At 41.9% G+C, this 25,299-nt stretch overlaps 1 protein-coding gene across 4 annotated transcripts; it reads left to right on the top strand.

The window, feature by feature from the left end:
• Positions 1-268: 268 nt before the first annotated feature.
• LOC137026645 (uncharacterized) lies at positions 269-5,772 on the top strand. Of its 4 annotated transcripts, none has more exons than XM_067394049.1 (4): positions 269-408; positions 637-701; positions 924-1,077; positions 2,491-5,772. In XM_067394049.1, the coding sequence occupies exon 4, from the start codon at positions 4,511-4,513 to the stop codon at positions 5,471-5,473; it is 963 nt and encodes a 320-aa protein (XP_067250150.1). In that variant the 5' UTR covers positions 269-408; positions 637-701; positions 924-1,077; positions 2,491-4,510; the 3' UTR covers positions 5,474-5,772. The 4 variants fall into 2 exon arrangements, with proteins under 4 accessions (XP_067250150.1, XP_067250153.1, XP_067250151.1 ...); XM_067394050.1 differs by having other exon boundaries at positions 915-1,077.
• Positions 5,773-25,299: the final 19,527 nt, after the last annotated feature.

Here is a 25,299-nt window from a genome sequence, read left to right as displayed (position 1 = left end):
AGATACCTCTCTTTGGTTATTTAAAAAAAAAAAAAAAAAAAAAAAAAAAAACTTATTTGTTATTGACCAACGAAATGGGGTCTCTCGCACTCAAAACGCACAACCACATCGTCATGGTGTTATTTTCGACGCGCGCACTTCACGCTCGTGCGGACACGGCGAGTTTACACCGGTTTACACCTACGTTTCAGAGGCGCGCCTCAAACAAGCTTATTGTGATTGTGTTGAATGTTAAGGATCTGAGTCACACTCACACACTGAAAACATCCGCTACGTCTCACTCAGACCTGTATATCTAAATGAGTTCTCTGAGGCTGACTTACTCTCACTCTGGACCTTTATTTCTTTTTCATTATATATTCAGTGTCATCTTAAACACTGGATCTTTCGACATCTCACTTCTCACAGGCGAGAAACATGTTTCTAAATACATCATTTAACATTTTATACGTTACTGAGGAGCTTTATTTTTATATTGATGACAGGATTATTTGCTCTTTTCATTTGTAAATTATTAAATGTTTGTAATATTGTTACAGTGTAATCATCAATTGTTTCTATATTCCGTGTTTCATACATAGTCCAGCCACTGTATGTAAATTATGATGATAACCAGTTATTTTTCTTCATTTTCAGTCTCCGTTGGTCCAGTCGGAGCTGTAAAGTGTCATTCTGATTAATCAAATATGATCAAACACGAGGTGAGAAGAGAAAACTGTTTACAATCAGAACTGACACATAAAATCACATTTATATATTTGTCACATACTTTAACATCTTTATTAATATCTACAGTAGTATGAATATTGTAGTTTTAATATGAGATGTTGTAATAACACTGAAGCTGTTGATCAGGAATTGATCTGATGTCTCATGATATGATGTTATATCGTTTTAATTAAACTCTGTCTGAGATTGAACAGATTCAGATGAAGAGAAACTGCTGGAGCCTCAGAAATCACAGAGCAGCAGAAAACAAGAAGACAGAGAGGAAAATGGAGACACAGACCAGTGGATCGCAAGAGGGAAGAGGACAGAGAATTGTTAGACTGGAGAGTATGGAGAAAAAGCCAAACTGTAAGTGTTTGATCATTACTGAACTTTAATCATCACATTTTAGTTTCACTGTTAGATTTACTGTTGTTTTCTCTTCACATTCAGACAAATTCATCAGATTGACTTTCTGCAGTTATGAAACATTTTCAGATTGTGTTTAATTGACAGAATAGTTATTGATCAAGAACATAATAAATGTGTGAACTAGATAAAAAAGTTGGTCAACAAACGTTAAGTTGGCTTGAAAAAGCTAGTTTTAAAAATGTAAAGTTTGAAAGTTTAAAGGTACAATTTGTAAGATATTTGCAGTAAAATATCCAAAAACCACTAGGCTAGTGTTATATATTTTGTCTAGCTGATACTAACAATACCTCTAATGTTTTCAACTACTTGTAAATCATGAGAAAATTCCCATTCTAAACAGTGACACAGGGCAGTGCAGTCGCCTGTCAATGACGTCAGTTACCTTTGTTACCGCCTTTACTGATGTAGAAACCACATGACAACAGTGCTGTGGACAAATGCGGAAGTAGTGTCTAGCGTCAAGCAAACCACTAGCTTGCTTCAAGCAGTTCCTTATTTACTTCTTGCACGTTTTATGGTGGATTGTGTTACTTATTTATGGAACATAATTACTGTTTACCATCTGCCGCTGGTTCTGTCGACAAGGACAGCTCCCGTAAACGTAAGCGTACGGGCCAACCAAACGACCCAAGAACAGTTTGGGACAAGAGGAGAGAAAGAGCGAGGATCAATATTGGTGTTGCATTTTCTAGATGGAGAGAGCTTCGCGACAAACTTCACATAGAAAGAGATGCCAATCATGCTTGTGTTTTAATCAACAGGTGAGTTGTTTTGATTCGTATCTTTACAGAAAACGTATGCCATTATAACGATCAACACAATTAGTATTATGGGGCATACACGCCAAACGCGGGACATCGCATTTATCTTTCCGTCTGATTGATGGCCGTCAGCGGTTTGGTAGAAGACAACAAATCCCATCATTCCACGCACCTTTTTAGCGTCATCAAACCACGCAATTATTATTGTTTTGGTAGTGCGCCCTCTAGTGGGAGCTCCTACAACCAGTACCTTTAAGTTTAAGATAGGCTAGATATATAGATAGCCCAATTTTTCATCCGCTGTGTGAACATCGTTGGTCCGATCCCTTAGTCAGAGCACACCTCTCCTCAATGAGCCGGTCGATTCAACACCTCATTCATGGGTCTATGACAAACGCTGCAGGAGGAGCAGTGTACCAAACTTTTGTCCAGAAGAATAAGTATGCAGAAGAACAATAGTGACGCTTTGCCAGAGGCAACAACCACTAATAATAAGTTTAAATAGCATTTCAGTAAGTTGGCTTTTTCAAGACAACTTAATTAAAGCAATGAATTTGGGGATAATCAGATGTGTATTTGTGATTTCTAGTGTCATGTGATCCAGACGAGCCTGTAAAGATTGATTCTGATTCTCTCATCAAAACCCTCATCACTGATGTCCAGTAGCTGCTGAAGACCTGAACATCACCATCATTGTCATCATGGTCTGTCTTCTGGAATCTTCTACAGACACATCTGAGCTCAAACACTCTCATCAAGAGCTTCTTTCTCAGTCTGAACTCTCATTGTTCTCAATTAGTAATCAATAGTATTGATCTGCTATAAATATTTCACTGCCTCTGATGATTTTGATTGATGATGTACTGTATATAAGATGGTGAGAAAGACTCTCAGACATTCAGACTCTCACTCACACCTACAAACACCTCAGTGTGTTCAGTTCACTGGAGCAGCAGGAGTTTGATCGTGTGGAAACTGAAGGAACAACACAAGGAGAACAAGCAAACTCCACACAGAAACATCTCGACTCAAACTGGGACTTTCAGACATCAGCACTACCCTGAGATATACTTAATTTTTTTCATGCATATAGTCATTCATTTTTACTACATTTTATTTTTATACTGTACATAAATGTTTTAATGCCTACAAGAAAGTAATATTCATCTCATATTTAAGGCAACATTATAATTTATATTTGGATGTGTTGTTTTGGATGAGCCACTCACGTGAGCTGGAAATGTCACATGACTGACTCTAGAGCTGTGGGAAATTACATCATGTCAACACTGATTGGTCGATGACAAGAACAGTCTCAAAGCTTCATTACTGACAGCACACAGGACATATATCTGATTTTATTTTAAATAAATGTCTTTTAAGATCCTCAAAAAAATACATCAAAACAAGATTTAAAAATGTATCACACACAGTTTCTGCCAATCTCATGTTAATCTTGAGTACCTATAGAGTAGTTGTCATGATCACCGTCTGTTCCCGTCAGTTCCTGGACTACATTTCCCACAATCCGCCCTGCCAGTCACATGTTCACTCCACACCAATCACCTGTTGTCACATACAGCTTAGCACACTGGACTATAAATGACTCACACACACACCACCTGTTGGTGAAGTCTTGTTTTCCCTGTGATACAATTCTGAGCGTTCTAATATCCTGTCTGCCTGTCTGTTACCGATCCTGTGCTGCCTACCCCTGACCTGTGCTTTGTATACCGACCTGTGAGTGATATCTGCCTGTCCTGATCTTTGCCAGTATCCTGACTACGACTCTGCCTGTTCCCTGCTGTTCCTGTTTGCTCCTGTTTGACCCTGCCTGTACGACCACGCGCACCTTTGCATTTGGATCCCTGCCTAAGTCCTGTCACTTCGTTACAGAAGACTTCGCCCCACCAAGATCCAGAAGCTTCTATGAACGTTTCCAGCATCAGCATCGACTCAGCTATACGTCTCGTCCGCCTTCGTCAAGGTAATTGTACCCTGGAGGACCACATTCAGAAGTTTCTGGATATTGCCTATTATGCAAACTGGCCTGACTATGCATTGATAGACTTTTTCTGTGATGCCGTTAATCAACCCCTTCAGAAATAAATTAAGATGAGAGGGACCGCGTTCATCACTTAGCAGCTTTATGGACTATGCTTTGTTGTCTGTTGGTTCTCTGTTTACTGTGGGTGTCGCGGAGAAATGCGACATCTCGCTGCTTATCCTGAATCAAGTCAAGTCACAGTCAATCTCTGTGAGCCAAGTCATGTCACCACTGATCTCCATGAGCAAAGTCAAGTCACCGCTGATCTTCAGGAGCAAGGTCAAGTCACCACTAAACACCCAGAATCTCGTCACGTCTTCGCTGATCTTCTTGAGCCAAGTCAAGTCCCCGTTGATCATCTAGAATCACGTCACGAGTGGCTGGCATTCCTAAGCCTCTGCCTGCAGCTTCGCTCTAAAGCCAAACGACCGATTCGCTCTCAAGCCAGCCGGCTGCTTCACACCTAAACCAGCCGACCGCAACGCACTCAAGCTTGTTGGTTGCAACGCACTCGAGTTCTCCGATTACAATGTACTGAAGCTGTATAGATGCGTTGGACAAGATGGCCGTTTCGCCAGTGCCCACAGGCAGGATGGCCGCTCCTTCAGTGTCAGTGAACAAAGGGGTCGTTCCAGCCGTTAAATCCGCTCCAGAGCCCACTCCAGCCAGAGAGTCCGTTCCCGAATCCGCTCCAGCCAGTGAGTCCGCTCCAGAGCCGGCTCCAGCCAGTGAGTCCGCTCCAGAGCCGGCTCCAACCAGTGAGTCCGCTCCAGAGCCCGCTTCAGCCCGTGAGCTCGCTGCAGCGTCCACAGAGGAGGTGAACACAGAACCACCGCCTCATTCTCGTAAGAGGAGGAAGAAGGCTTCTTTCATCCTTCAGGGTTCGGAGGCCTTCCAAGAGCCCGCTGTGGGCCCGGAGACCACTCCAGAGGTTTTTTTTTGCCCTGCCCAAGCGCCTTGCCCTGCCGGCGCCGCACAAGAGGGTGGGGAGCTTGTGGGTGGGGACCCAGCAACGGCCTACGAACTGTTATGGCCGCCCATGGACTATAATCCACTATGGTCATTTATGGACTCTGTCTCACCTTGGCTGCCCAAGCCACCTAACCTGCCGTGGTTATCCAAGCCACCTGACCTGCCGTGGTTGCCCGAACCACCTGACCTGCCGTGGCTACCTGAGCCACCTGACCTGCCGTGGTTGCCAGAGCCACCTGACCTGCCATGGCTGCCCGAGCCACCTGACCCGCCGTGGCTTCCTGACACTCCTAACCTGCCCTGGCTGCCCGTGGCACCTGACCCGCCCTGGCTGCCCTGGAACTTGCATTGGAGACCCTGTTCCTGTCTGAGCTCCAATGCACCAATCCCCCTCCCTATTTGTGCCATCTACGCCGCGAGGACGCACCTTCCGGAAGGGGGGCGTTATGTCATGATCACCGTCTGTTCCTGTCAGTTCCCAGACTACATTTCCCACAATCTGCCCTGCACATGTTCACTCCACACCAATCACCTGTTGCCACATACAGCTTAGCATACTACCTGGACTATAAATGACTCACACACACACCACCTGTTGGCGAAGTCTTGTTTTCCCTGTGATACAATTCTGAGCGTTCTAATATCCTGTCTGCCTGTCTGTTACCGTTCCTGCCTGTTACCTGTTTACGATCCTGTGCTACCTACCCCTGACCTGTGATTTGTATACCGACCTGTGAGTGATATCTGCCTGTTCTGATCTTTCCCAGTATCCTGACTACGATTCTGCCTGTTCCCTGCTGTTCCTGTTTGCTCCTGTTTGACCCTGCCTGTACGACCACGCTCGCCTTTAATAAAAGCTTTGCATTTGGATCCCTGCCTGAGTCCCGTCGCTTTGTTACAGTAGTAGTGCACCTTCATATCTCCAAAATGTCTTTAGTTTAATCATATTTATAAAAGATACATACGCCATACCGAGTATTTCCAAAAACAGCCGAGTGTCTGGAGGCGTGTCGTTGTGAGCAGAGATAGAGTGACGAGCTGTCACAAGCACACGCAGCTTTTGTGTAGAGATCGGCTGCAAGCTATCAATGGTCAGCTAAACAAGCTGTATTTAAACACAATACACATCGCATTATCCATGGATAACTTTTGAATCACTATAAAGAATATATGAATGATACGTATGAATGATGAATAATGAATTTATTAATTCACCACGTTCGTGTTGTTTACACTATATGCACTCGGGTGCCTATTACCAACAAAACAGACATTTGAAGCAGTTTTACTCACCACCTGCGGCTCTGACTCATGTCATCTTTCCCTCACAACCAGAACACACTTCTTTGGTGGCATTGTTGATTTCGTGAAGTCCTGTGACCTGTACAGCGCTGCCGACGACTTACGTAACCCGACCACGCATTGATAGGCATGCCCTTGCTCTCTCGTTCTGGTCAACGTGTGTGCGCTCGCCCTTCCGGGAGAAGTGCCCGTACAAGGAATTCCGCCCCTGTTTACGTCACTCAGACCGATGCTCGAAAAAAAAAATCCGAAAGCTGTGGTGATTTGGAAGAGAATTTTTGGAACATAAATACTCCGTCATATGTCCAACTCATGTTTTGAAACTTTGGCCATGTTTAGCATGATAATCCAACTCTTTAACAGTGTAAATAAGTCAGAATACATGCATTATACACATGATTTTTGACCAAGTCATCCAAGCTAACAAGTGTCATTTCCAATTAATTGTAAAAATATATGAAATAAACTGTGCTTAAGTAAAATGTATTATTGGCATTTGCCTGTTGTGTCAGAGTGAAATATTAATGTTTCATGCGTTTGTTATGCTGAATCAATAAACCAGATCCAGATTTATGAATGAAGGATTCAGACATTCCTAAAATGAACAGAGCAATACTCCACTCTCTGAGTTCCCATAACAGTGAAGTGTTGCCCTCTACATGATCAAGGTGATGAAGAAGAGAAACCAAATCTCTTCAAACTGATCCAGTGTTAACTAAGACAAACTCTTTCTGTGTTCTTCCACAACTGTATTAGTTTCTTCACAATAATAAGCCTGCAGGACAACAAGAAGAGTCCAGATCAGGCTCATATTCAACATGTAACATTTCTGACAGAATTTGGAAAATATATTCTGCTGACAGAAGAGATTCAATAAGACACAACAAACCTATAATGATCATTAGAGAAATAAAAGAGAAATAGGTGTAGAAATAGAAATAAATCATGAGTGGGAGGAACCAGCGCCAGGCAGTGGGAGGAGCCAAAGGAGATCAAGAGACACAAAACAACAACAAAAGAAAGAAATCATACCACAGTACACCATGCAGTTATCACAAAATGTACGTCTTTGGACATAACATAAGTGATATTATTTGAAAATGTAAAGACTTATGTAAAGAATTGTGTGTGTGAGTGTGTGTGTGTGTGTGTGTGTGTGTGTGTGTGTGTGTGTGTGTGTGTGTGTGTGTGTAACGGTTGAATTATGGTTTAAGTCTGTGGAGTGTCAGATGTTTTTTCTCCACTCTTAAAGGTTGTGAGAGAGTGTGGATGTTTCGTCATTCAAAAAAACTAAACAAAATGCAAACAACGTAAAACGTTTTTTGTTCTTGTTTAATGTACGGAACAAGTCATGAAATGAATGTCAGAGAAGGCTTGTTCATCAGAAACCTGTTCAACCAGTTCAGAAGAGCAGAGATCTCAGAGATTCAGTAAATTCACTTCTCTTCAGCTCATCAAGGTGATTAAACATTTCATCTTTAATGGCTCATAAAAAGATTTATTTAAATAACACTGATTACACTGATGTCTTTATTAAACTGAAACTTAAATGTAAACCTGTATTGCACAATAATAATTACCAAATTGTAAAATTTTCTAAATTTGTTTGCAACATACATTCTATGAAGAGAGAATTTAAGAGAAATATTGTGTGGCATGTAGACCAATCTAAAGAAGAAGGACAAAGAAAAAGAGGAAAATGGTGAGTTAAATCCTGAAACAGAAGAGGAGGAAAAGAGCGTGAGACTAGTTTGATGGAACAGCTTTAATAACGACAGACCAAACTGTGAGCATTTATGATGTTTATGATAAAACACGCTTTCATCTTCTCCTGTCTCTGAACAGGTCCTAAATGCTTCATTCTCTTGAAATAAACTATATATAAAAATAATCATTTATACATTTGAGAGGCATGTTTATTCAAAGCAACTTATATTGAATTCAAATTCTTACCAATTCATGAATCATTTCAACCATTCCTTGAGAATAAAGTTCATGAACTACAATCACATTTTTTTTTTTTTTAGATTTCTAGACTCTTGTGATCCAGACAGTCATACGGCGATGTCATGTCATATGGAAATGAGGTGAGATTCATATACAGCAGATCTGTACCTTCCCTAAAATCAGTTCCTGGAGAAAAACTATCTGATCCTTGTGTGTTTGTGTAGAGCTGGAAGTGACTAGATTAGTTATTAACTAACATGAACAATACAGTTATTGATCTCAGGTAATGTTCATTTCAAATCATGACCTGAGCGTTCATAACAATTTTTCTGTGTGTGTGTGCAGCGTGAGCAGCATATTTAATGAAAGCAGCATATTTCATTTTTTTTATGCAATCACTATAGATCACTTTTTTTTTAAGCTCTTCACACAGTGATCAAACAAGCAGTTTATGCAGTGGATCATTTATTATTGGCACAAAATGCATTGAATGACGACATATTTAAATTTACATAAATTATTTTATCACTTTGACACAAACTCCAGCAAAACTTTATGTTCAATACAGACAAATTTGAACATGTTTACATTCTTTTCAAAATTGTTAAACTCAAATTCAAAACCTAATTTAACACAAAACTGAATAAGAAATTTGCAGTATTTAATATTGAAAAATATTCAGAATCTAAAAAATCAAATACTGTCAAAAAAATTAGATGAAGCTGAACACCTACACAGATATTCATTCATTCAAGTTTCATTATCATCTATACAAAAGAGGACACTTAGGAATAGTTTTTTTTACTGTAAACATGGTTCATGTGACAAACTGAAGTGACTTTTGTACTTTTATAAGAAATTGTCTTTCTTGTTTTGTTAACAAATTTTGGTTGCACTTTATTTCACAGGACTGACATGTACTTACAGTGTACTTACCTCAGAAAGTACTGTAATACAAGTTAACTGCATAGGTTAAGGTGAGGTTTAGGAGTAGGTTCAGGGTTATTGTGATTATTATAATAAATACATTTGCTCCTGTCATTAGTGTTTTCAGCTCATTGTATGAGTGATGAAGTGTGTTTGTTGGTGAAACCTCTAGTGATCTGGAAGAATGATTTGATTCATGAATGAAGTGTTTTGGTAGTTTTAATGCATTTTAAATGTGAAATTAACTGCTGTGAAGCTGAAAGTTGGTCAGAAGAACTGTGTGAAGAGTTGAAAAGGTGACCTACGTATTGAGAAATGTGTCCTAGCAGATGTAAAAATCTGTAATATAGGACGGCAATTTACCTGACTGGAAATCTCTGTGCATTAAACAGTTTTAATGCACACCTTCCAGCCAATCAGAGTTGAGTATTCAGACAGACTGTGGTATAATGTTAGCTAATGGGACCTTATTTTAAAGGTGCCCTTGTCAGGTTGGGTGGGTGGTGGAAGGGAAGGAGCAAGGACTCAATTGCAGGTAGAAGGGCTTTTTATTAACAATAAAAAATAAAACAAAACAAGACAACAAAAACTTAGTGATGGCCGATTTCGAAACACTGCTTCACGAAGCTCCGAAGCTTCATGAATCTTTTTGTTTCGAATCAGTGATTCGGAGCATGTATCAAACTACCAAAGTCACGTGATTTTAGTAAACGAGGCTTCATCACGTCATCACTGTTTCGAAACAGTTCGAAATTTCAATGGTTCACCAACAGAGGGCGATGATAAAGTGAGCCCATGAATCATGCAGATTCACTGAGAACTATTGAACAAGTGTCTAGGGCTTTACCCTATGGTTTTACCTGATCTCCGATCAGTTTTATAAAGTTGTACATGTTTTAATTATACATTAGAATAATTAAAATGAATAATGGTAGTTATTAATCTCTTATTGGCCTGTTTAGCTTGAGCCATGGAACAGAGATACAAGCTTTTAAAATTGATAAAAGAACACAAATTATACAGACGCTCTATATTTAATCTTATTAGATGATTAGTTAATTCCATTTAATTGATTTTATTTTAAATAAAACTTTTGCAATAAATTTGTTAAAGTGTATTTTTAATGCATGTTTGGCCTGAGTTTTGTTGCATTTGCACTGCTCTGACCACTAGGGGTCACCGTGGAGACGGGTGTCAGATTGTTTCGAAGCCTCGAATCATTACGGCACATTTGATTTAGCTGCTTCGGTGTTTCATGAAGCCTCGATCTGCCCATCACTACAAAAACTACCCCGTGGGGGAAAACCGACTTGACTCGACTTGACCAAAGGAAACACACACGGGAACATACGACAGGAAATTACGACATTCAGTGACAACGAACCAGCACAGGACACAAACACAACATGAAAGAACACGGCAGGTGGAAATAACCGTGTGCTACACAACATGACAATACGAGAGACAAAACATGAGACAAGAACGCACGGCAAGTGAAAGAACACTCGACCGTGCGCTCACAAGGGTGAGGACTGGGAGCGCGAGTGTCCGAATCCTGACACGAAACCGAAACCAAACTAGACACGAGTGCCGGGATCCGAACGCCACGCTCCCAACATGAAACAGGGCACGCAGACAAGAGAGCGCACAGCCCCGAGAACCCTCGAGACCATACGCTCACACAAAAACACGACAAGAACGGGAGTGTCAGAGCTCTGTCACAAAACCAAGAAATAAACTAGACCGAATTGACAGAACCCTGACAGCCCTAGAATGCTTTTTCACAAGATGTAATATAAGTCTAAGGTGTCCCCAGAATGTGTCTGTGAAGTTTCAGCTGATATTTTGGGGTGTAATTAAATATGCACCGATTCAGTGCATGTCCTCTTTAAATGCTCGCGCTCTCCGCCCCCGAGCTGGCAAGAGTCGCAACTCCATAATACATTCTACAAATAATAGAATAAGTTCACAAAATTCTCTCAAAATGGATCTTTACAAAGTGTTTGTGATGCTGCATATCGGATCACGCAAGTATGGTAATTATTTTTATAGATGTTTACATTTGATTCTGAATGAGTTTGAAAGTAGGCTATGCTGCTATCAGATTCATTATGAAAACAATGTTAAAGAGAAAAGTGTACATTGCGCAGTCCAATGAGAAGAACTAGTTTGTAAATAAACCTTAAGAAGAGACCACTAAAAAAAAAGGTCTCTCACGAAACTGGTCATGCCCAGGTCTGAGAAGAAAACATTTTTTTTTTTTTTTTATGTTAGTAAATATAGCACATGACAAAAGAGTTGTGGCTGTTGTGTTTTTTCTATTAAACTTTTATCCCATTTTTGAAACTGTAATATTGGTCCCCAAATTCTGCTCCTACAGTAGAATTGTTTTAATGACTGCATATAATCTGATCAATGTTTACTAATGTATTAATTTACTAATGCTCGGACACATTCGGTCTCTCTCGAGCACACATTCGATCTCTCTCGCGAAGTGTCGCTCGCTCTCGGACAACTCGATCTCTCTCGCGCGCACATTTGATCTCTCTCGCGCAGGTTCACTCGATCTCAGGCACACTCGATCTCTCTTGCGTGCACATTCGGTCTCTCTCGAGCACACATTCGATCTCTCTTGCGAAGTGTCGCTCGCTCTCGGACAACTCGATCTCTCTCGTGCGCACATTCGATCTCTCTCGCGCAGGTTCGCTTGCTCTCAGACACACTCAATCTCTCTCACGTGCACATTCGATCTCTCTTGCGCAGGTTCATTCGCTCTCAGACCATAGACTGTAAAAAAATATGGACGTAGCGTCCGTGACGTCACCCATAGATTTCTGAACAGCAGTTTTGACGCATAAATGAGGCCGCGGCCATCTTAGCTGCGCGTCACCGCATGTCACTCCCAGATAACTGAAAATGGGCAAAGAGGCGGGGAGGTGGTTTGAGCTGATGTGATTGGTTGCTGAAACCACGCCCGCCTAGCTCGACGTGACCATGTTAGCAAGCAAAGGAGCTATCTATCTAGATACTATCTAAATTATTAATAAAGATAAGTTTTATCATCAGATAGTTCTAAAGGTTTAGTGTCAATTTACGGTGTTTTTTTAAGATATAGATGCTCCAACACCAGTAGTGTTGGGTGTGCAAATAACAACATGGAACATCAAATGGGACTTCATACCTTTATAATAGAGATCGCGAGATGAATCCAATCTGTGGCACTTGGGTAAAATATAAATGTCCATTGCAAAACAAAAAAAAACATTTCACATTTCTTCTGAATGATCTGCTCTCTGTCATCGTTCTTCAAGAAAGGATGCAATCTGAGCAGCCTTTATGTTGTAAAACTGTATACGATCGTATCTAACAAACAAATGAGCCTGTGTCCAAAGTATATTTTTTTTCAAAATAGTGCAGCAGTTTTAGTTATAATATCCAAGCAGTGCTGTCAGAGTTGTATATCCCCCTGGTATTGTCATTGTAGTAAATCTTGCAATTAAACTTTCAGCCAATGCCACGATCCAACAACGTGTGTTCTGTGTCTCTTCCACATGCACGCACACAGACACACTTCAGTCTCGAATATTATGCAGCAAGCCATATTTTATAATTGTATAAAATAATCGAGAAAAAAAAGCACAAAAACGGCTGAGATGCCAAATTCAGCAGCAGCTGAGGTAACATGACGGCTCACAGACAGCGGCGCAATCTACCTGTCACTCAAGTGACCACGCCCTTAATTATGCAGAACTTTAAGGCTTAATATAATTTAAACGGATAAGTTATAAAAATTCACCCCCCTCAGAGTTGTCATGAAGGGCAAAAATAGCAGTATAGACCAAAACCACAATTTGAACCAACTTGTAAACATGTTTTTTTTCTGCTATAAACTTGGCTAATTTAACATGGGACTCTATGAGATTCTGCTCTCTTTTGGAGCCTGTCCCTAGCGGCCAGTCGATGAATCGCAGTTTAAGTTACTTCCGTATTGGCTTCACGAGAGAAAGGGGGAGGTTGCCGCTTGTCTCAGGTTCACTCGCTCTCAGACACACTCGATCTCTTTCGCGCACACATCCGGTCTCTCTCGCGCAGGTTCACTCGCTCTCAGACACACTCGATCTCTTTCGCGCACACATTCGTATGGGAAGCCAAACACACCAAAAGTGGTACGAGGCAGCGGGGTGTTACAAAGCTCGCGCCGCGCTGACATGTCATCTGCGCGGATCAATGGACCGAGCGCGCGACCGACTCGTCAGCGCAGCGCGGACGTGTTTTCTAGCGCCACCCAATGGGCAGCGCGGCGCGAGCTAATCTCATCCAATAGTATCCAGCTGCAGACCCGCAGCACCAGTTTCAGAACCGCAGTTTCATGATGTCTACAGTATTTAACAACAATACTTTTAAATAAAGCCATTTTTCTGTTCATATGCCTAATATGCATAAGATATCATGATGTACAAAGAGGAGTTTTAATTACCAAGTTAATCGATAATGCAAACTATGTTTTGTTAAGGCATGAACTAATTTGTATAAACTGTGAACAAATACTTTTAACCATATAATTTTGAAAATATATTAATAAATGTGTAACCATATAGAAAAATGTCTCCCTTGACTGTATGTGATATTATTTCCTTATGTGAACTTCTGACAAATAGTATAAAGACACAGAGGCATTTAAGGGCATTTAATGTCAAAATATAAGCCTACATGTATTTAATCATTCCAAATCCTTGAACAAGTGAAGCATGCATTTAAGCCAATGAGACATCAGAAGGTGTATATGGTGAGTGTATGATATTTCTGTCATGATGTGGTGAACGAATTTATATTTATATATTTATATTACTAAGTATTTGTATTACTAAGTGTCTGCTAGGCTATTGAATCATTTACATTTTATCATTAAAGATTTTTTTGCATTTGTCAAAGATATGTATCGTGTTAATATTAAACAAATATTAACAAAACTTATTCATTTTGTTTTCAGGGATGAAAAGACAGGGTTTTCTGCAGAAATGCCATGATATGGGCTTATAATCTTTAAGTGTTTTAAGATGATTATTTGTTTTTTGCTTGTTTTTATTTTATTATGAGCAGATTAAATATGTTTCAATCCTATTATTTTAGAAATGTTTTATATCCTATTTGTTTTCAACACACGCTTTACTTGTTCAATGGTTTAATGGTTATTTTTATTTGACATTAAATAGACTACGTTACATAATGTAAGTATTATGTGTAACAATATGAAGGAAATAATACGATCAAATATACAGTCAAATGTTACACATGTATTAATATGTTTGAATTAATAAAAAATAAATAAATAAATAAATCTTCTCAAACTCTGTCATTGTATTAGCCTATTTAAAACGTGGAGAAAATAATTTAAAAATAAAAACGGCGTAGTTGTAGCCTATTCTCGCAGTAGCCTATACACGACTGTGTTTGTATCCATTCATTGACATAAGCATAGGCCTATAGGCTGTTTTAAAATTTTGCTCTTTGTACATCATGATATCTTATGTATATTAGGCCTATATGAACAGAAAAATGACTTTATTTAAAAGTATTGTTGTTAAATACTGTTGACATCATGAAACTGCGGTTCTGAAACTGGTGCTGCGGGTCTGCAGCTCGCGCCGCGCTGCCCATTGGGTGGGGCTAGAAAACACGTCCGCGCTGCGCTGACGAGTCGGTCGCGCGGCTCGGTCCATTGATCCGCGCAGATGACATGTCAGCGCGGCGCGAGCTTTGTAACACCCCGCTGCCTCGTACCACTTTTGGTGTGTCTGGCTTCCCATAATCGCGCCCGCGATTCTCGACCACGCCCTGCTTTATACAGTCATGTAAAATAAATAAATAAACATGCATTCACTCATCCATAAACATTATTTCCCCATACTAGATCCATAGGAATGACAAGTTCCATGAGTCTACGCCTTTGTTATTGTTTTGTAGTTTAGCGACCCCTAGCAGCGAAAAAACATATGTTGTATGTTGGTGAAATAAGGACGCTACACAAACTGTGTATTAAGATCTGTGTATTGCTCTGATTCAGAACTGACAAGCACACAGTAGAACAACACTGCTGACTTCCTGTTATAAGAGCAATACTCAATTTCCCCACAAGGTGGAGCTGCTGCCTAAGCAACAACAGGACCCCCTGTAACATCTCCCTTCCTGTAGTGAGATATCCAAACAACAAATGGCATTATCAACAAACCTGAACTTAATTATAACTCTACCTGTTAACTCTGCAGCGAACACCCCGACTTGATAACAGGCTATTACAATGGACTGAAAATAAACCCCAATTTACCTAACAGATCTGCTTGAACCCAAATACTGCTATAACAGCTGCTAACAGCATTCTTGTTTTCAAGTGTTCACTTCTCTTGTTTAGTTTGCCCCACTTAAAGGTTCAATCTATCCCGAGGCTTAATTAGCCTGCCACTCCGGGAGTATGTCTGGCCCTGCTCCTCTCGGTGGGGCGTGCAAATGATTTGTGATGAATGGGGTGCCTCTCCATGACTGGTGCCTGTCTCTCCACTGCTGTCCTCACTCGCAGAACCCCCTTCTGTTGCATGTGTGTCCCCGGGATACTCCGGTGAACATTCTAGATGCCCTGATGACAGAGAGGGGACTTTCTCCGCTACTCTAAGATCGACCCTGTTGCGACGGTATGTTGTCCCCTCCACATTAACAACATAGGACCTGGGTCCTGCCTGCTGCAAGCACACCCCTTTTCTCCACCGGCCCGTCCTGTCCCCAGGGAGTGGTTTCATCCTGATAGGCTGGCCGACGTTCAGCTCAGGTAAATCTTTGGCTGATCTGTCATAGTTCAGTTTCGCAATCTGCCGCTTCACACACAGCTTTTCAGGTATCTCAGTGATGACCCGGGGCATCAAGAGCTGGTCCGCCACAGGGAGGTGTGTTCTCAGTCTCCGCGACATCAGCCGCTGTGCAGGACTGCAGTGCAGCCCTTCCGTGGGTGTGTTTCTCCAATGGAGAATAGCTTTCCATGGGTCCTCGCCAGCAAACGCAGCTCTTTTGCACAGGCTTTTTACAATCTTCACTGCTGATTCTGCTTTGCCATTGGCTTTCGGGTGTCTTGGTGATGAGGTCACATGCTCAAAGCACCACTCTTTCGCAAATGCCCTAAAAGCTCCACATGCAAACTGACATCCGCAGTCAGAAATTACCCGGTCTGGTATGCCATGGTGTGCAAACTGAGCCTTGCACCTCAGGATTGTAGTTTCAGCTGAGAGGTCAGGAAGCAGATCGACCTCCCAGAAGTCAGAGTAGTGGTCCACCACGAGCAGGAAATCCTTTCCGGCATGGTTGAACAAGTCCATGCTCACTATCTGCCAGGGACGTGTGGGTAGTGGGTGTGACATCATGGTCTCCTTTTGTTGTTCATGTGCATACTCATTGCACACAGAGCATTGATGCACAAAGTCTTTGATTTCCCCCTGCATGTTGGGCCAGAATAGGGTGTCACGGGCTTGCCTGTAGCAAGCTTCTCCCCCTATGTGGCTGTAGTGAATCCGTCTCAGCATTTCCGGTCGCAACGTTTTAGGAATGATAACACGCTGGCTTCTGAAGAGTATGCCGTTTTGCACACTAATCTCATCTCTGATGGCCCAGTACCCTCTAATCACTATGGGCGTCTCCTCTCTGCAGTCTGGCCATCCTTCAAGCACAACAGTTTTGAGCATCTGAAGGCACTCATCCTTCTCGGTGTGTTGTCGGATTTGTGCGAGACGTTGGCTGGTGACATTCAGATAGTCTGTCTGCTGAATTGCCGCGGTGTCACACTGTTCCTGCTGCAGGCTACAGACCATTTCCCGCCTTTACTGTGTGTCTGTGCTCTGTGGTGGGGTAGCAGCTCTGCTGAGCGTGTCACTGATATACATTTCCGGGCCTGGCTTGTACACCACATTGAGGCAGTAGTTCTGGAGAGTAAGGAGCATGCTCTGGAGGCGCTTTGGTGCACTGAGGAGAGGCTTACTGAAGATGGACACTAACGGGTGGTGATCTGTCTCTGCTGTAACATCACCCCTCCCATACAGGTAGTAATGGAATCGCTGGCAGGAAAACACAATGCTCAGGCACTCTTTCTCTATTTGTGCATAATTTTGCTCTGTTTGTGACAATGCACGGGATGCAAACGCAACTGGCTGTCCTTCCTGCAGCAAGCAGCAGCCCAGGCCTGTCTGGCTGGAGTCGCTCTGTATGGTGACCGGCCTGTTAATGTCATAGTACCTCAAAACAGGTACAGCTGTGATCAGTGCCTTGATCTCCTTCATGGCTGTGTCATGCTTTGGCAGCCAGTGCCACTGTACATCCTTATCTAACAGCCTCCTCAGTGGTTCGCAGACCTCTGACAAGCGTGGCATGAACTTGGATAGGTAGTTCACAAACCCCACAAAACGCTGCACGCCTTTAGTGTCTGTGGGGTTGGGCATGTCCAGAACTGCTCTGACCTTGTCAGGGTCAGCTTTGAGGCCCTCGGCCGAGAGGACGTGGCCATGAAAGCGGACTTCCTTAACTTGAAATTGCAGCTTCTTCAGACTCAGCCTCAATTTCACTTTCCTGCACCTGTCCATCAGTGCAATGAGGTTAGCGTCATGGTCTCGGATGGCTTCCTCCTCAGTGTCGCCACAGCCCACTATTAGGATGTCGTCAGCTATAGGCTCAATTCCTTTCAAGCCCACCAGAAGCTCGTGCTGCTTTCTCTGATACAGCTCTGGTGCTACCGACACGCCAAAAGGGAGTTTCAACCAGCGTTTTCTGCCCCATGGCGTCCAAAATGTAGTCATCAGGCTGCTCTCCTCATCCAGGCGGCACTGTAGAAATGCGTCCCATGCGTCCACCAGCGTGAAGATACGTGCTTTTGGCAGTTTGTACAACACATCATCCAAGGTGGGCATAAGGTAATGGGACCGCTTGAGAGCTCGGTTCAGGGGTCTGGGGTCAATACAGAGCCTAAGTTTCTCTGGCTTCTTTACTATGACTAGGTTACTTATCCAGTCAGTGGGTTGTGTGACTGTGACTAAGTGTCCATCCCTTTCATACTGATCCAACTGTGCTTTAACGGCTGCTTTGAGGGCCACTGGTACGTTCCTGGGAGCACACTGCACAGGGGCCACAGTGCTGTCCAGCTCAAAGTGTAGGTCGCCAGGTAGAGAGTCAATGAGTCCGTTGAAGACATCATGGTACATGCTGATTAAGCTCTCTTTAGTCAGCATGCTCAACTTGCTGTGTTCTACATTATTCAGCTCCTCAGGAATAGTGAAACGAATCAGACCGAGGTCCTCGCATGTGGAACCCGAAAGTAGTGGCCTCTGGCCGGATTTCACAATTTCAAAGTCAAGTTTGTGTCTCTTGCCTCTAATGACGCACTGAGTGCTGAACAGGCCCATTGAGTTCATCCAAGCACTGTTGTAAAGTTTCAGTCTGGTAAAACTAGGCTGAAGAGGTGTCCTAGGTGATAGTCTCATTTTATCCTTGATGCTCATCACGTTGCAGGTTGCTCCAGAGTCGAGCTGGCATCTCTGGGGCCCGTTCTGCAGTGGGAGGTTGACAAACCACTTCTTCCCCTGTGTGTTCACTGCTCCTATGCTCATTGCCATGTATATCTGGCCCAGATTGCCACCACCATCATCATCTTGGTCCTCTTCAGAGGGGGCGTCCATAGTGTGCAACTGGCATGTGTTCTGGCCTCTTTTCATGCATATTTTAGCAAAGTGATTGGGGGTGCCGCACGAGCGGCATGATTTCCCAAATGCGGGGCACTGGTCCCGCCCACGTCTGTGTTGAGTGCCACAGTACCTGCACTCGCCTGTCCCTCTCATGCTCTGTGCAGGTTTGGCGAATGGCTCAAATGGCCTGCTGGTAGGCCGCCGTCGCTGTCCCTCTGCCACATTAAGGCTTTCCCCAGGCCTAGAGTGGTCCAGCACCATAGTTTTCAGCTTATTGTCCATAATCTCTGCAGCACGGCAAATATCAACCGCCATTGCCAATGTGAGGTCTTTTTCTCTAAGCAGACGGCGTCTCGCGCTCTCATCAGTTATTCCAAGAACAAGCCTGTCTCTTATAAGCTGGTCTCTTAGGGTTCCATATTCACATGTTGCCGCTTTTTCTCTCAGTCTCGTAACAAACGCATCAATAGTCTCACCCTCCTCTTGTCTAAGATTTCCAAAAACGTACCTCTCGAAGATGACATTTTTTGTGGGTGTGAAGTAGGCTTCAAGTGCTTCCAGTATGGCTTTTACATCTTTCTGCTGGTCTTGTGTGAGACCCAGGTTGTGCTTGTATATGTGTCGGCACTCACTGCCCATCAGCCTTCTTAGTGTTGCCGCTTGCACGTCCGCATCTTTCTCACATAGTCCAGTCGCCAGCAAGTAATCATCAAACTCTGCTCGAAAACTTGTCCAATTGTTGCTCAAGTCACCGGACATCTTCATTGGCTCAGGCGGTGGAATGGACGATGCCATCTTCCAGTCGCAATGTTAGCTGGTTTGCCGCGAACGGACAGAAAAACGACTTATCTTTCCAGTAAATAAACCAAACGTGTCGCGTCAGCGACTGGCTACATAAGCTCACTTTTGGGTCCTAGCCTATCTGACACCATGTTGTATGTTGGTGAAATAAGGACGCTACACAAACTGTGTATTAAGATCTGTGTATTGCTCTGATTCAGAACTGACAAGCACACAGTAGAACAACACTGCTGACTTCCTGTTATAAGAGCAATACTCAATTTCCCCACAAGGTGGAGCTGCTGCCTAAGCAACAACAGGACCCCCTGTAACAACATACCGTGCCTTTAACAGCCTCTCTAAAGTATGTATAAAAAATAAAATAAAAATAAAACCCTTTTTATTATTATTTATGACCAATATTGCAAAATCATCAATCACATTTAATAAAATAAAAATCATTCTCTTTTTATAAAAGTGTTTCTTTATGGAATTAATTAAATATTCAATGTTAAGATTTACATTTAGGTTTAAGTTTCTATCCACAAGTTTCCTACGCCCCATGAGGCCTTGTGTCAAACGTGGGAGCGTCTTCCGGTTCGAAGTAAACAAGCTGGACGTGACACTCATTCATTCAACAGTTGACAGTGATTCAAGATTTAACGATCCAAACTTGCGAACGTTTGTTTTTTACTTAAAGATTTAAGATTCCGGCATCAATATTTGAACAATGTTTTACAATAAAAAAAATGTTACAGTAATAGTAATGTATTAATTTATGTCAGGAGTGCACATCAATCATGCTAAATCTAACTGATATTTATATTGACATAAAAAGAAAACAGACCTATTCAGTTAGGCCTGCTTCCATTTATTTGCGATCACAAGAATGCAAAAAACAATTCCATTAAGGCTTTTAAATCTAAAGGCTTACACATTTAGAAATATATTGATAACATACCCTATGTTTACGTCACTTTTCTGAGACTTTCTATTGATTTTCCTCTATGCGATGATTGATATCCGAGGATGTTTGCGCGATCTCTCCATCTATCTATCCTGATCCTTTCAGCCAGAGCAACAGTGGGAGCTCATGAGAAGACAACAAGAGTTATGAGTTATACGAGTTAACCGGAGTGTGGATCTGTGAAATATGCATTTGTCAGGAATCAACAGGCACAGGGAAGAGCGAGATAAAACATTAAACCAAATAAATACACGATTATAATCACATAAGAACTGTCTTCATTCCTCAAGCAGTCTCTGATATTTTCCATAAGTGTATTATCGCAGTGGTTAACATACAGTTGTGGCCAGAGTTATTAGACCCCTTCATAAATATGATCAAAGATGACTCAAAAATAAACCTGCATTGTTTATCCTTTTGATCTTTAATTTATAAAATTAGCAAATTTTTCTCCAAAACACGTTGCCCACAATTATTAGCACCCTTTTATTCAATTCTTTTTGCAACCTCCTTTTGCCAAGATAACAGCTCTGAGTCTTCTTCTATAATGCCTGATGAGTTTGGAGAACACCTGAGAAGAGATCAGAGACAATTCCTCCATACAGTATCTCTCCAGATCCTTCAGATTCTAGCTCCATGATGGTGCTTCTCTTCAGTTCACTCCACTCATTTTCTTTAGGGTTCAGGTCAGGGGACTGGGATGGTCATGGCAGAAGCTTCATTTTGTGCTCAGTGACCCATTTTTGTGCTGGTTTTGATGACTTCTAACAGGGACAGTCAGATATATCTGAACAAGTTGTCCAGGACCTCCAGCACAAAAATAGGCCCACAACATTAAAGATCCAGCAGTATATTTAACCGTGGGCATGGGGCACTTTTTATCCATGTGTCCACTAAAACCATCTGGTGGGTTTGCTGCCAAGAAGCTCTTGTTTTAGTTTCATCTGACCACAGAAGCCATTCCCGTTTGAAGTTCCAGTCTTGTCTGACAACTGAATATGAACTGAATATGCTGGAGATTGTTTCTGGATGAGAGCAGAGGATTTTTCTTGAAACCCTCCCGAACAACTTGTGGGGATGTAGGTGCTTTTGATAATTTTTTTTTGGCTTTCTGAGATTCAAGACTCAACTAATCTCTGCAATTCTCCAGCTGTGATCCTTGGAGAGTCTTTGGCCACTCACCGCACATTAGGACGATTTAGACACATGTCCTCTTCCAGGCAGATTTGTAACATCTTTAGTTGATTGGAACTCCTCAATTATTGCCCTGATGGTGAAAATGGGGATTTTCAATGCTTCAGCTATTTTCTTACAGCCACTTTCTATTTTGTGAAGCTCGACAATCATTTGCTACACATCAGAACTATATTCTTTGGTTTTACTCATTGTGATGAATGATTAAGGGAATTTGGCCTTTGTGTTTCCTCATGTTTATACTCCTGTGGAACAGGAAGTCATGGCTGGTCAATTTCATGTTCATGATCACCCCGGTGAGCTAAAAAAATGTAAATATGAATGGGAATATACTTCAGAGATATTTTACTCATAAAAAATTCTAGGGGTGTTAATAATTGTGGGCAACGTGTCTTGGAGAAAAACATTTATTTCTTAATGTTATTTCCCCCCCACTTTAAATTTTTTTCCTTCGATGAAAGGTTAGATTTTTGCTAATTTTATGAATTAAAGATCAAAAGGATAAACAATGCAGATTTATTTTTAGAGTCATCTTTGATCATATTTATGAAGGGGTCTAATAATTCTGGCCACAACTGTAAGTAGCCTTTAGCATCGCATACAGTGGAAACGCGACTGGCTCTGGCATGCACGACACGTTAGGAGTCAATAACATCATAAGGCTTTGGTGCTCGCATCAGTGACGGGAAGTACAGACAGCGGGTTGTTCATGTATTGCAGGGTCAGGATGCTCTAGTCATGCAGCAGCACTTTTGTGGAAGGTCAGTAAAGAGCAATTAAGGGCATGAAAACTGTTTATTGTATTGTGATATTAATGTAGTAAACTGAGATGTTGTCCCTGAGCACCGTAACGACATCTCTCATAAAGATTTGAAACTTTAAAAAGTAAACAATGATCCAAAAAACACTTAGCCTCTTCGCTAATTAGAACACAAAATACCATTGGTATGCTACTTCCGCCGCCTCACCGGAAGTTGTACCCACGTTCTCTTTTACAGTAGCGCCCCGCGGAAACAGGTGGATAGAGTGCCCCAGGGATGACGCGTTTTTGTAGGCAAAACCCGGAAGCAAGTTAGCATTTTAGGACTTCCGGTTCCAACGCCGTAAAGTCTATGGGTTTTTTGAATGGGTTTTTGCTAAATCGCCTGAAATAAGGTCTGTGGTTAACAAAGCCTCTAAATACTTTCACGTTTTGATCTATGACATAAAACACACCAGTTATAACCCACTTGTGATTTTTAAAACTTTTACTCTGTCTTAAAATCGGCGGTTGCTAACAAATTGCTAAAAGGGACTACTTCCTTTGGCGGGGACTTTAGACGTCATCATGACAAACAGGACATTTGGACAGCATTTCTCATGAAAAAGTGGATAAGTATTCATACACAGCGCAGATCATAATCAGTGAGCATGTTTTTAAACAGTTGTTTTCTAAACAGTTGTATCTTGTAAATTTGTATACTATCTTGTAAATTTGTATATTTATCTTGTAAATTTGTATATTATTATTTTATTCTTTTTATTATGTGTCTTGTCTTGTCGCTGTCACTCTGTTGCACTGTGGAGCTTCTGTCACTAAAACAAATTCCTAGTATGTATAAACAACATACCTGGCAATAAAGCTCTTTCTGATTCTGATAAAGCTCTTTCTAAATAAAGTTTGAGGACGCTTGATGGTGACGACATTGATCCGCGACCATGGTGTGCTGTAGTACGTTTATAGCTGTTAGCCTTTTATATCTGACGATTTATTTAGGCTTCAAAATCTATAAATGTTGTGTTAACTTGTAAAGATTATCTTGATAGACAAAACGTGTAAGTGTCATAACCCTTTGTTAAACACAGAGCTTATTTTCTGCGATTTTCTAAAAGTCTATGGGAAAAATGAATAGGCTTTGTCGAGGGAACCCGTGCGCCGCTAACTTCCGGGTTGGCCTACAAAAACGCGTCATCCCTGGGGCACTCTATTGAAGGAGTGCAATATGTCAATTTTCATTTATCAATTATGATTAATCCATGTACTGTAAAACCATGTCTTTTATTGTTTTGAATATCAAGTATAAAATATACAGTTTTACACAAGTTGAAGACACTGTATGGTAACATGTCTGTTAATTTTTTTTTTTTTGGACTCAACAGTAGATCTCTGAAGGCTCTGACAGCAACCTCTGCAGCTGTTCAGATGAACTACACTCAAAATATTTACAAAAGTACAATTACTTATTTTCACATCCTTCAGAAATCAATATTGCCAGATGCTAATGTTGCTGCTTCAAGCCAAGATGCAAGAGGCTAAAGCGGATGGATGGAGACGCCAATGGATTCAGACACACAGATGAACAGATGACACTTCTGAAGTGACCGCTCTTACACCTGGAACAAATAAAACAGAAATGAGCTTCACAAAACTACAGTTCAATATTCTCATAAAATGTTTGTCATTTACCATCGGTATTTCTGGATGTTTCCATCTCAGTACTTTGGTCCTTCATCTCATCCTGAGCTCTTGTTTTAAGTGGATTTTTTCATCAAACAGAAGGAGATTTTCTGAACCGATGACACTTCTGGAGTTGCTGTGACCGGTCTTACACCTAGAACAAAAAACAGAAATGAGTTTTATTGCCAAAATTCATTACAATTCGAACAGGTGAGATGTTCAAAATACATCTTAAATAGTTTCTAGCTCATGGCTCAGTACCTAAAACCATTCGTGGTAAGCAATCCTTTCCAGAGCAGGCCGACGCTCAGGCTTCTGCTGCAGAAGAGAGCAGATCAAATGGCAGCAACCTGTGCAGAAAGATGGAGAGACGTCTGGTTATTACCGTAAACTTTACATCCGCTCTACTGAATCCTTATTCTAAGATCTTCAGGTCAGAAAGCCGACAAATACCTGCATTATCAATACGGCCATCTCCTATAAAGCCTATAAAGTTTAGCATTAGAATTGTACTTGAAGTAATAAACAAATCACCTTCTGTCAAGCCCGGTTTGTACCAGGTGTTCATATTGATCCTGTACAGGTCAAAAGTATCTGGAAAGTATCCGCACAGCATTCTGAACAAGAGGATCCCCAGAGTCCAGACCGTCGCCGGCTTTCCATGAAACTCGCCCTTCATCCTGTACTCGGGAGGGCAGTACATGATTGTGCCTGGAGGAAAGAGTTTGTCCCATGAGTCTCTACCGCAGCATGAGTTCACATGAGTTTGGAGAACTAATACACACCACAGAATCTCGTGTAGGCAGATTCTGTCAGGAGATCGCCGCATCCAAAGTCAATGAGTTTGACTTCGAGGTTCTTCAAGTCTATCAGGAGGTTCTCTAATTTGATGTCCCCATGGTAAACCCCGCGGCGACAGCACGCCTCAGCGGCTAGTGTTGCCCCCCACATGATGAGCCGAGCAAAGTTCTCGTCGATGCTGCCGCCGTTGCTTTCCACCAAGCGAGACACATCCATGCTGTGCGAAAGATGCTCGAGGACCATGACGTAGAAGTCCTGCTGGTCTTGCCAGTCCAGCAGCTTGATGATGTCCTTCACTGGATCTTTATTGGCCA

Source organism: Chanodichthys erythropterus, chromosome 9, assembly GCF_024489055.1.
Source record: "Chanodichthys erythropterus isolate Z2021 chromosome 9, ASM2448905v1, whole genome shotgun sequence".
NCBI classification, from domain to species: domain Eukaryota; kingdom Metazoa; phylum Chordata; class Actinopteri; order Cypriniformes; family Xenocyprididae; genus Chanodichthys; species Chanodichthys erythropterus.
This window is presented reverse-complemented; position numbering and strand designations above follow the sequence as displayed.

Excerpts from the sequence above, each read along its gene's own strand:
- LOC137026645 (XM_067394049.1), top strand. The coding sequence starts at position 4,511 with ATGGCCGTTTCGCCAGTGCCCACAGGCAGGATGGCCGCTCCTTCAGTG.